The 12,008-nt window shown below is 32.4% G+C and overlaps 1 protein-coding gene across 1 annotated transcript; it reads right to left on the bottom strand.

The window, feature by feature from the left end:
* Positions 1 to 620: 620 nt before the first annotated feature.
* LOC136275719 (DNA repair protein XRCC4-like) lies at positions 621 to 11,117 on the bottom strand. The gene is made up of 12 exons (XM_066085534.1): positions 10,992 to 11,117; positions 10,502 to 10,647; positions 9,967 to 10,109; positions 8,633 to 8,797; positions 6,825 to 6,881; positions 6,661 to 6,709; positions 5,743 to 5,866; positions 4,483 to 4,510; positions 4,100 to 4,206; positions 3,590 to 3,670; positions 2,670 to 3,065; positions 621 to 867 (listed from the first exon to the last, which is right to left on the bottom strand). The coding sequence occupies exons 2-12, from the start codon at positions 10,632 to 10,634 to the stop codon at positions 756 to 758; spliced, it is 1,395 nt and encodes a 464-aa protein (XP_065941606.1). The 5' UTR covers positions 10,635 to 10,647; positions 10,992 to 11,117; the 3' UTR covers positions 621 to 755.
* Positions 11,118 to 12,008: the final 891 nt, after the last annotated feature.

Raw genomic sequence — 12,008 nt, 5'->3', positions numbered from 1 at the left:
TCGTAGTTGCAAGCCAATAAATATACAGACACTGAATATAGCAATAAACTAACAATATTATTGTAAACTATTGACGCATATGAACTTTAAAAATCTATTTTAAAAATCATTGGGTTTATATAGTTTCAACACATCACATGTCTTTATTGATAAAAGCGCTTCCATCAGACATCATAAAATTTTAACAAAGTACATAAAATGGCTTTGATTAATCTTCTGTGAAATGTCAATTAAATTCAGGAATAAAAAAGAGCACATGAACTTTAAATGACATTATATATTTTTCTAAATGAATGAATTCTAAAATATCTGCATCGGTTGCTATTTGTTATTGTCACATTAATTCACAAGGCAATGGAATACCTTATGTGGCATGGATCTGATATGTTGCCATTTATCAAAACTGATTCATCTTTAAACAACAATTAATATAAAATTAAAAATAAACAGTTACAGCATGTTCTATGCATCAATCAATAGATTGATGTGGAGTGCTCCTCTCTTTAACAGACTCACTGTGGCATACATGTAAAAATCGCTGAATGACACCATGGGTACACTCACCCAAAAGTCAAGGGCATCGTAAATTGTCAATGAGGTCACTTTTTATAAGATGGATGTATGCCTTCATCATATTTGGACCCACTTCATCCAGTACTAAAGTATTCTCAAGGTAGCATAAAAGTCACTAGATTTTTGCTAGTTGCTAGGTGGCCCCATGGATATCCGAGATACTGACCCAAAGGTCAAGAACATCATAAATTGTCAATGAGGTCTTCTAGATCAATGTTGTCCGGGAACTGGTCTGGTGCAAAACTACTGGAGGATGTTGTGCGCCTTTTCTTAGAACTGGCCGATTGCTCTGACCTAGGAGTAAACAACTCAATACTGCAAACTACCTTTTTTCGCAAGCAACCAATGTAAAAAATACTCTTATATAATAAAATTATTTCTTGTGCAATAATAATAATTATCATTGGTACAGGAAATAATTTTATTTTGAAAAAAATATTTTAATGCTAGGTGCTTGTGTTTTAATTCATGCTTTTTTTGAAGGACAATTGACACAATAAAAACAATTGATTTTAGATGTGGATAATTTTAATCTATATTACAAATAAAAGAAAGCTATCATTGTGACAGAAAACCATGTTTTCTTTTGTGTGAACCCTACCCATAATCCATTTATTGAATTGATGCTTATTACTAGGGTGCATATTTAAACTATTGAAATACAACTTTGGAAATAATAATGGGTAAATCATTTATACAAACACCAGTAGTATTTTGGGAAAGTTTTTTATGATCCTTAGGCCAGCATTTTTTGAAATTTCGATTTACAAACCCGCCGACCCTATTTTTAAAAAAATTCAAATAAAAATAAAAGGACCTGAACTAGCTATTAATTTTATTTTTTCCTCCGACCCGAAATTTTCTTTCTGGTAAAAATAAAAATAAATGTTGATGCAATCACGAATGTGTAGTCTGAATTATTGTTATTCATGCATTGATTAAAAAGACCAAGTTCTTTCCGATCAAGTCACAGGCACTAGAAGTCACAAAAAACCACCATAGGGCCTACTCCTGTTTGCTTTCGTCCAACCCTACAATTTACGACCCTATTAAGTTTTGTGATCGGCAACTTAGCCAGAATTTCCTCAAGAAAGAGAAGTTGAAGTCTTTTTCTATCACAATTCCGTAAATTTAAAAAAAAAAACAAGAAAATGATAAGTTACTTTTTTTAAAAACATTTTTGCAAAATAAATTCTAAAATAATCATAATTTAACCGTTTGGAAATAGATCCTTTACATAACGGTTGTAAGTGGGTCATAGGGTTGGACTAATAACCCTAAACACACTGAACACAGGAGTCTTATGACTGAAGGAAAGAGAATGATTTTATTTGTCATTAAGCTAACAAAATAACGAAACATTTCCTTTATTAAAGGTATAATTACATAAATGAATAAGATTTTAAAAGTTAGTTAGTCTTTTTTAAATAAAAAAACTTGTATGATTTTTTACTGACATTTATGGACATGCTTCTAATCCAATTTATGTTCAGTAACAATATTTTAAATTTTGAATTTGTGAATGGCATTGTTAATTTAATCAAATAAATGATTTCTCAAACTTCTTCCTATTTTTCTGCAAGGAAGAAGTGAAAACTCCCTTAATTTTTTTTTGTCTTAATGTATATGTACAGTATGTACTTGTATATATATATATATATATTAAAAAAACCTTTGTTTTTATACATGAATGTACAATTTATCAACACAAATTTTCAGTGCCCATGGATAAAATATGTTATGATAAGAACATCACCAACAACCAGAATTACTTATATATTTTAAAAAATGGCAGCTCCTGGACATGTGTTCTTATTTTAAAAATAAAAAAAAATGTTGTTGAAAAATTGTTTTATTTTTATTTTTTTTCTCGACGGACAAATTTTTCAATTTTATTTTTATTTTTTTTCCCTCCTCCTCACCAAATAATTTGAAAAATATTTCGTAAATCTAAAAATAAAAAAATGCTGGCCTTAGTATCCTTAAATAAGGTTTGTGTTTATTATATTTATCAATCACTCTAAACCCCCCCCCCCCCCCCCCCCCCATGACAGCATGAGAAGTGAAAAGTCCACGGTGTGAGCTGAAATACTTACTCCCTCTTGGAGTTTTGAAAGCAAAGACCATGGCGTTTCATAAACCTTGTACACCATCCAGCAGATGCTTTGAAGTCCTGTGAGGCAAGAGTATTGTCTTTTGTGGCATATTCTAGAGCTTTGAGACGTATGGCTCCCCGGTTTACGATATGACCCTGATCGATCGAATTAGTGACCCATGCTATAAGTTCTTTCTCGATCTCTTCTACAGGCGAACTGTTGAATCTTATCTTCTTTACAGGTTTCTCCAAAGCTTTAAGCTTTGCCTTAGCCTTTTTCCAGTCTCTGATCAGCTTCTCGTTGATACCAAAATATCTCATTGTCTCTGCATTTGTGTGTTTTTCTGCAAAGCTTAAGACTTCCAGCTTGAAGTTCGAATCGTATGCATTTCTTTGTCTATTTGGTATTAAGGATGAGAAAAATTTTTGAAGTATTTTTGCAGATATTTATGATAAAAGATTTTATTATCAGATACTCTTTGTCAAAGCTAAGTCAAGTGAACTGGATTATTTCAATATGTCAATGTCAATATGCAGGCACGTAGCATTATTTTTGAAAGGGGGGGCAGACTCATATAAAAAATCTTGACTTTTAACTTTAATTTCACTTTTTATTTCCTTATTTTCAATTCAATTTTTTACATGGTCCCAGAAAAGTGGGGGGGGGGGGGGGCAACTCCATGTTGATTCAATTTCTTGTATGTAAATTTAATAAAAATCTTTGCTGCGCAAAAAAAGTGGGGGGGGGGGGGGGTGGGGGAGAAGAAGTCAAAAGTTTACAGATGGTTGACAACAAATATCGGTAGGTGATCAGAAAAGCTCACTTGAACTTTCAGTTCAGGTGAGCTAAAAGAGCAACAGATGACACCTATCAAATCAAAGGTAAAAACAAAACATAAAACTCTAAACTTGCATACATACTTTTGTTTCGAGGGTGTCACTTTGGGAAAAACAGGTCTGGATGGAATTTTTTGCTTATTAGCCTCAGCATTTCTTCTTGGTCTGCAATTAAAGATTACAGGTTTTGTTACATTATTAATGTTGTAGCGTATGGCACATTTTTTATTTTCCTTCAAAGTTTTCCTATAATAACAGTAACTTATTGTTACTGGAAAATAAAACAGTATGCATCAGAAATATCATTAAAAGGTAGTTATGGCAGAGTGTTATAGTTTTTGCCATCCTTAGACCTATTTTGGACTTTATAACTGCAATTAAAGCACTTATAAAACTGAAAGGAAATAATGCTTTATTACCTGGTACATTTATTAATAAATCTATTGCTAATTATCACTCACTAGGCATTGCTTCCTTTTAGAGACAATGGGGGAGGGTAGAACAGGAGAGGCACATATTTTTTCAATTCTTTAATCAATACATTATGAGTACTTATTAATCTATTACGTTATTCTGTTGTTATGTAAGCCATACCTAGACACCAGAGAAGTCACGATACTGCCGTCCGAGGTATCAAGAACCACGGAGTCATCCTTCTGTGGACTCTTTGTCATGGCCTTCTTGGACTTTCTAGGTGTACTCTGACAAAAACATTAAAACAACATCAGCATATTTTCAAATTTCTCACATTTTTATCATTTAAATCTTAAAATACCATTGGTTCAAAATTTTCACTTGAAACATGGTAAGGAGTGCGGTATACTTTTCAAACAAATTTTAATTAATACAATCTAGAAAAAATAATCATTAATAGATATTCAGCTTTCATATTATTTCAGATTTACATATTGAATGCATGTATACAGAGAATATATGCATGTATGTATATCACAATATTCCTATATAAAATTACTTACCTTTTTCTTGTGAGTTGCATCTGCATCACTAGAAAGTTAAAACAAATTCCAGTACTCAAATGGAAAGAGATTTTTAAACACAGGGATATGATACATGATGTATCTTCTATCAATTATATGTGAATTTACTAAACCCTGAGTACTAAAATACATTCAATGATACAGATTGTTTTTAAGTAAGTAACTAGACAACAAGACCCCACTTCAATAATGGACAATAGGATGAAAAAAATTTCAAAGAATTTTGCTTTGACCTTGACCTTATAAATTTTCCAGCTGGCAAAGAACTTCTAATTCAATCTCATTATTATCATTTGTTCTGAGCAAGATTAAGCAAATGGGAAATAATCTAAGTTGAAAACTGATTATGAAGAGATATGCAATGACCTTAGCATTGACTTGATTCAAGGTCACTGCACTCCATTAACCAAAAAGATCTGTTTAAGCAAAGCATTAGCCAAATAGGGCTAAATGGAGAGTATTTATATGCTCTAAAAAAAGATTTTTGTTTGATCCACTATGACCCTGACACTTGACCTACAAACATCATTCAAGGTCATTGCATACCTTTTGATCAAAGGCATCATGTGGGTGAATTAGGAGCCCGATTAGAGCAATGGGAGAGAAAATATGCTCCGAAAAAGTTCTACAAACTTCATTTAAGGTCACTGCACACCTTTGACAATAGACACACTGAGTGCAGTATGAGCCTGATTGGACCATGGGGTGAGAAGATATGCCATGGACAAAGAATTTCACATATAATTCTGCAATGACCTTAACCTTAGACCTAAAAACATGGTTCAATGTCACTACACACCCTTTACCCAAAGACACTCTGTGGGTCAAGTAAAAGCCAGATTGGGCCAAGGGGAGAGAAGATATGCTCCCAACAAGCAATCTCCGACAGATAGACGGATGGAAAAATAGACAGACTGCAGGTGGACAGACTGATCAATATAGGGCGTTCACAGAGCGCGGCCCAAATTAAGTCTCCTATGAAAACTTGCAGCAGCATGAAGTCCAATTACCATAATACATGAAGCTTTATGCACTAAAGAAGACATTATTCATTCTTAATGCACAATCTGATACTTGTAAGCAAACGTTTAACTGTATTCAGTCAGTAGACATAGATATTGCAAACTTTGTTGTATTCATGGCATTTCAGAACACATGGACAGGGAGGTTCCTTTTTATTTCATCTTTAATGTATGTTGACGATGTCACTCTTTTACAATAAATTAAACAAAACATTACCTTTTCTCTTGATCACTCTCTACATCATCAGTAGGTGCTGACCTTTTCTCTGCTCTTTTGACCCCTGTTTTGATTGGGTCCTCTTCTGCTTGTGATGGTCCAGCAAGCGAATCACCGTTTGCATCTTAAAATCAAAGAACTAAAAGTACTCACTGTTCCAAACACAAAATATCTACCATAACATTTTTTTATTTTGATAAATGTTTACTACATGATGCATAAAATAAATAAAATAATGCTAGTTGTTATTGTAATATTAATGTAATACCAGATCAAAGAAATGAAATTATATGATACAAGTTAGAAAAGATATAAATTTTTCATAAATTAGTTTTTATTGGTTACTCTAAACTAGTTTATATATCATATGGCATTTTAATCCTTATAAACTGTATGCGCAGTAAAACTCAAACATTTCAATTAATCATTAAATCATTTTCTAAGTTGATATGCTTTCATTTGGCAGTTTAGGTTTAATTAAGTTGCTCTAAATAAAACATTCAATGTAATGAAAATAATGTATCAACTCTGGAAATCATCATCTTATTGAAATGGAAGAAGGTAATAAATTGATAAATAATTCCATTCAAGAAGACATTTTTTTATTATTGATCCATGTAAATCCACTGTCTTTGACCTGTATATTTGTGTGCTCTACTATGATCTACTATTTTTGACCTTGTGTGCTGTGCAATGAATCTACTGTTTTTGACCTGTATATTTGTGTGCTGGGCAATGAATCTACTGTCTTTGACCTGTATATTTGTGTGCTATGCAATGAATCTACTGTCTTTGACCTGTATATTTGTGTGCTGGGCAATGAATCTACTGTCTTTGACCTGTATATTTGTGTGCTATGCAATGATCTACTGTCTTTGACCTGTATATTTGTGTGCTGTGCAATGAAATGACACTCACTGTTAATCTGTCCATTTTTCTCCTTGTTACTGTTTAGGACATCAATACACTGAAATTTACATTGAATTCTTAAATAATGCATTCATAAACAAGTGTAAACATCATTGTAAATTTAATAAAGTGATAATTTCAATTATATGATCTAATACAGCATTAGTCAATACCTTAGTGCACAGCTCTTTCTCTAGTTCTTCCTTAGCAACAGCACATTTTTCTAATTTCTGTGAAAAATATCTTTTGATCTAGTAAGACTTTTTGAAATTATTCAAACATTTTAATGTTAATCTGCTGAAATGTATAAATTATAAATATTAATCCCTAAATATATTTTCAAGCTATCTATAGACAACAAGCTGAAAAATATACCATTTTTGTCTGCAAACCATGCTTTAAAAATGCTCAGTGCTGTGAAATTTCACTAATGCAATATTCCGATGGCCATAACCCTGATCAATGTAAGCCAATTTATACCAATCTTGAGCCATGTATATGATCTTGTGCATCGACCATCTTTATTATTAGTTAGAATCATTGATTTAAAGTCACGAATCAAAAAAACAGTAAACCATCTACACCCAGACAAAAGTCTGGAAAACCTTTATAATGAAATGACAGATAGACATGAAGGGGTGAAATATGAGCTAGCTTTTCTGTGATGGCTAGGCGCTTTTGCCAGTTTCCATTATGTCATAGCCAAGTACAATTGGTCAAGCACTAGGTTTTGATCTGTAAGTCATGAGTTTGAAACTAACTAATGTTCTTACAATGGAAATTTTTAAAAATGCATTTTAGGGTAAAAAAAATTTGAAAATCTTAATACACTGGTAGTAATAATATTTTTAATATCATGTACCTGTACTTTAATCCATATTAAACCCTCAAAGTGTCCCATATCTCTTTAAAATATAGAAATTTAAATTAATCAATTTTTATTAAAAACTTTTACCAAATTTTCATCAATTTATGTTGATTACAACAGTATTTAAATAAGTAAGACATCCCAAAGAGGCCTTAAAAACTAGAGGTACTGTGAGCAAGCTCACAATCGATACCCCCCGCTAAGATAAAAATCATAATGCGTGTATTTTTCCAATTATAGAAAATATTGGATGAATCTATTTCACCGTCCATTTTCCTTAAATAACAACTGCTCTATTTTTTTAAAATTGTTGGTTATAAGCAATATTTGTGTGAAGTAAGAACATTTAATGCTTCTCCATAAGAAATATAATGACCGGACACGAATTTTTCACCTTTTCTGCCAGTGACCTTGACCTTGCCAACCTGACCTTGGGTCAAGGTCATGACACACCTTTAGGTCCTAAGCAATATTTGTGTGAAGTTACAACGTCCAATAATTCTCCATAAGAAAGATATTGACCGGACACGAATTTTATACTATTTTTCCCAACGACCTTGACCTTGCCCGATTGACCTTGGGTCAAGGTCATGACACATCCTTAGGTCATAATCAATCTTTGTTTGAAATAAGAACTTCCAATAATTCACCATAAGAAAGATATGGACCGGACACGAATTTTGCACTTTTTCTGCCAGTGACCTTGACCTTGCCCAAATGACCTTGGGTCAAGGTCATGACACACTATTAGGTCATAAGCAATCTTTGTGTGAAGTAAGAACTTCCAATAACTCTCCATAAGAAAGATATGGACCGGACACGAATTTTGCACTTTTTCTGCCAGTGACCTTGACCTTGCCCGAATGACCTTGGGTCAAGGTCATGACACACCCTTAGGTCATAAGCAATCTTTGTGTGAAGTAAGAACTTCCAATGCCTCTCCATAAGAAAGATATGGACCGGACACGATTGCACAGACAGACGGACGGACAGACGGACGGACAGATGGACAAGGTGATTCCTATATACCCCCCCAAACTTCGTTTGCGGGGGGTATAATAAGTCTTTGCATAAAGATTGCTACACTTTTAAAACAATCACACATCACCATACCTTGAGAACATTAGTCTTTTCTTGGGATATTCTGTCATAGTCTGTTTGAAATGCTGATAGTCTCTCTTTCATTTCTTTATTTCTGTCTATACAGTAATCGAGGATTTCACATAGAGATTTAAAAGGATCACTTGCTGGCTTCAAGGCACAACTTCCCAACATATACTACAATAAATAAACAGAGGATATAACTACATGTAGTATAAGAATAGAATAAACTAGAGCAAAGCTCGTTGCAAAGCAACGAATGTGTCTTCCGTTAATGTCGGAAGTAAAGCTGGAAGTTCTTGTAAGAAGCAGAGCTCTAAAACCAATAACAAGAGTAACTAAAATAAAAAGATGAAAAAATCGAATTATTCCTGGTACGACTTAACAAAATCCGAATGATTTTGAGTACGAATTAACAAAACCTTTCCGATTTCAAGAACGACTTAATTAAAAAAAATCCGAATGTGTTCAAGTACGACTTAACAATTATTTTTGGTACGAGTTAATTTTACTTTGAACATTACACTATTTTTTAAACCAAGGACGCGGAATCAAAATTTCCGGAAAAATCAATTTTTAAACCCCGATATCTCTGTAATGCGTCGTTCGATTTTCAAACGGATTTCAGATTTGAATTCACCATGGCAAGTTCTATAAGACTGTAGTATTGTCTTATTTTGTTCAAAAAAATGAAAATTTCCAAAAATTGGAACTGCTTCCGGTTTTGAGCAAAATTGATGAAGAAATTTTTAAACCCCCCAGTACATTATAGAATTGATACATCTATCATCAGTAAAAATTTCAAAGCGATATCTTTAAAGTTAACGGAGATTTCTTCCGGACAAAATCACTTTTTTTAAATTTAAAAATGGCCGCCAAATTTGAACGGAAGTGACGTAAATGCTGAAACTTTACCATCTTTGAGGCACGGTTACTTTACAAAAGCTCTGAAAATTTCATTGAAATCGGATGAAATCTTTTTGAGATATAAAGCCGAGAAGGAGTCAGAAAAAAAATAAAAAATAAAATAATAATAAAAAGAAACCGAAGAAAAACAAGAGGGTCTTCCGTTGGAAACGGAAGACCCTAATAACTTCAAAATACATAAGTCATACAAACAGGAGCATTTTGGTTAATGTAGTGCAGTGACCTTGAATCGATCAAGTCCATGTTAGGGTCATAGCGAATCTCTTTAGAATCAGTTTTAGACTGTAGATTATTTCCCATTTGCTTAATCTTGCTTAGATTGAACAAATTTGCCTCCATTCTTCCAACAAAATTATTTGGATTCTGGATATTTTGGAGATAAATGTATTAAATGTGGAAAATCCTAATATGTAAATTACACTAATGTCTTCATCTGGTGCATAATGCCATTGGAACTCTGTCCTTTGTGAGTTGAGTTTGTACTCATATGACAAGTCAGGGGAATATTCACAGGTTAAAGCATCCTTTGTCTTCTTTATGTTCTCAATGTCATCTTCATCAACTGAAATTGTTAAAAAAGATTAAGCCTGGGTGTCTCAGCCAATTTTTTGAATTGAACGTTCTCTAAACTATATGATATTATATGTATGCAAGCGATAAAAGTTTTAAAAACACAAAATTTCATTTCATGTGTTTTCAAGTTGTTGAGAACAGTTATACAACTTCCTTTCAACAGTTTTCAACTTAATTTTTTTTTAAATTAATTTTTTTTTCAATAATCAAAATGAAACACATTTTTTTTTTATTTTCTGTAAATAGTCTGCCAACAGTCTTAGAAATTTTAACATATATACATTTAGCTCAATACATTTCCTCACATTTCATATATTTTAAAGTTTCTTATCCTGTATCTTGGTTTTGATTTAAGAAAACAAACTAATAGCTAAAGCTTACATTTTCCTTTCCAGACATTGTTGCCGTCAAAAAGAGACAGAAGAAATTCATTCGAATCTTCATTTTTGTAATTCACAAGGAGATACGCTGTACCTCCTGTAGAGAGCTGAACCCGATTACAAAAGGTTGTCATGTCTCCAACTTCACTGTATAATATGAGAAAAGAAATTATTTTGATTGTCCTTGTACAGAAGTCTGATGCTTAAAATTATAATATCAATATTATTGCTAAAAATTGTATCAATTTTAGCTTATAAATCGATAAAAATTCACAACTCTTGTGGTCCTAGCTGCAATAATGTAGCCCTCTCCTGACTTTGTTTTCCTCTTCAGAAAACGTCAGATTTAAAAAATCGCAGTGGGCTATTTTTTGCAGCTATTAATTGTCTGATTGTGGTGCATGCAATACTTCAGTTAAAACGTGCCAAAACATACTTTTGCTGTCAAAAAATACAAAAGGTTTTTTTTTTTAAATATATGTGTATGATACCTGATGATAGAAAACACCCTGGCCTGGTTGAATTTAACTAAAACTTGACATAAAACACAACAGTGAAATGTGTGTTTGTTTTTGACGCCCTTAAAGTGAAAGTAAAAGTAGAGTGTGGCTAAATTGGGTACCCAAGCCGGGCCGAGTGAGAACTGAAATTTATGCTACCAGTCTAAATAAAAGAAGCTTGTGGGCGTTTGATTTTAATCAAACTATCATGCTACATAAATAATTTTTAAAATAATTGTCTATTAACAAAACACAACAGTGAAATATTCACAAAAATTACAAATATAGTTTTTCTTGAAAATTTTATTCTCACGAATTAGTTTTTCATAATTTTGAGGATAGCAAAATCCACGTTTTTCTACTGATGGGATATTATATTATTAGTATTCTTTATATACAGTATTACCATTTTGATGTTGTTTTTTAATTTTGTTTAATTTTGTTGGTTATTCTGATTCAAACTTCTCGTTTTTCGCATCATGTATTTTTCCCTTTCTTTTTAGTTTATTGGGGATTAACTTGTGTAATAAGCAGCCGTGGTGTGTTTTTAAAAGGACAAAGAATTAGACACAGTTTGAGCTCAAAATTTCATTTTTTTTTTTTAATGTTTAGAATAGTCGCAATAGGTATTTGTTATGCCTCGTCATTTGAAAGTCAAATATCAGTACTTTCTTTTTTTAGAATCATCAATTTTTGCATTCGATTATTTGTACAAATGTTTGCAACTATATACGTGTTTGTAAAAAATTTCAAAATTCTGTTTTGCTTGTAACCATGGTAACTCAATATATCTGACTTTCAAATTTTGACGAGGCATATCAATTAACCATCTAAATGTGTAATCTAAACATAAAAAACCCCAGAAAAATAGATAAAATTTGGAGCTCAATACCACAAGTATGGCACGCCAGATTCACAAAAATGAGCTAATCATGGTTTCACATTTCATTAATTAGGTAATTCGAACGGTAACTATAGCTTACGAACTGCAAACTATATTTCACGATT

The sequence above is a fragment of the Magallana gigas genome, chromosome 5, assembly GCF_963853765.1.
Source record: "Magallana gigas chromosome 5, xbMagGiga1.1, whole genome shotgun sequence".
In the NCBI taxonomy this organism is placed as follows: domain Eukaryota; kingdom Metazoa; phylum Mollusca; class Bivalvia; order Ostreida; family Ostreidae; genus Magallana; species Magallana gigas.
Note: the sequence above shows the minus strand (reverse complement) of the source record. Positions and strands in the feature narration are given on the sequence as shown.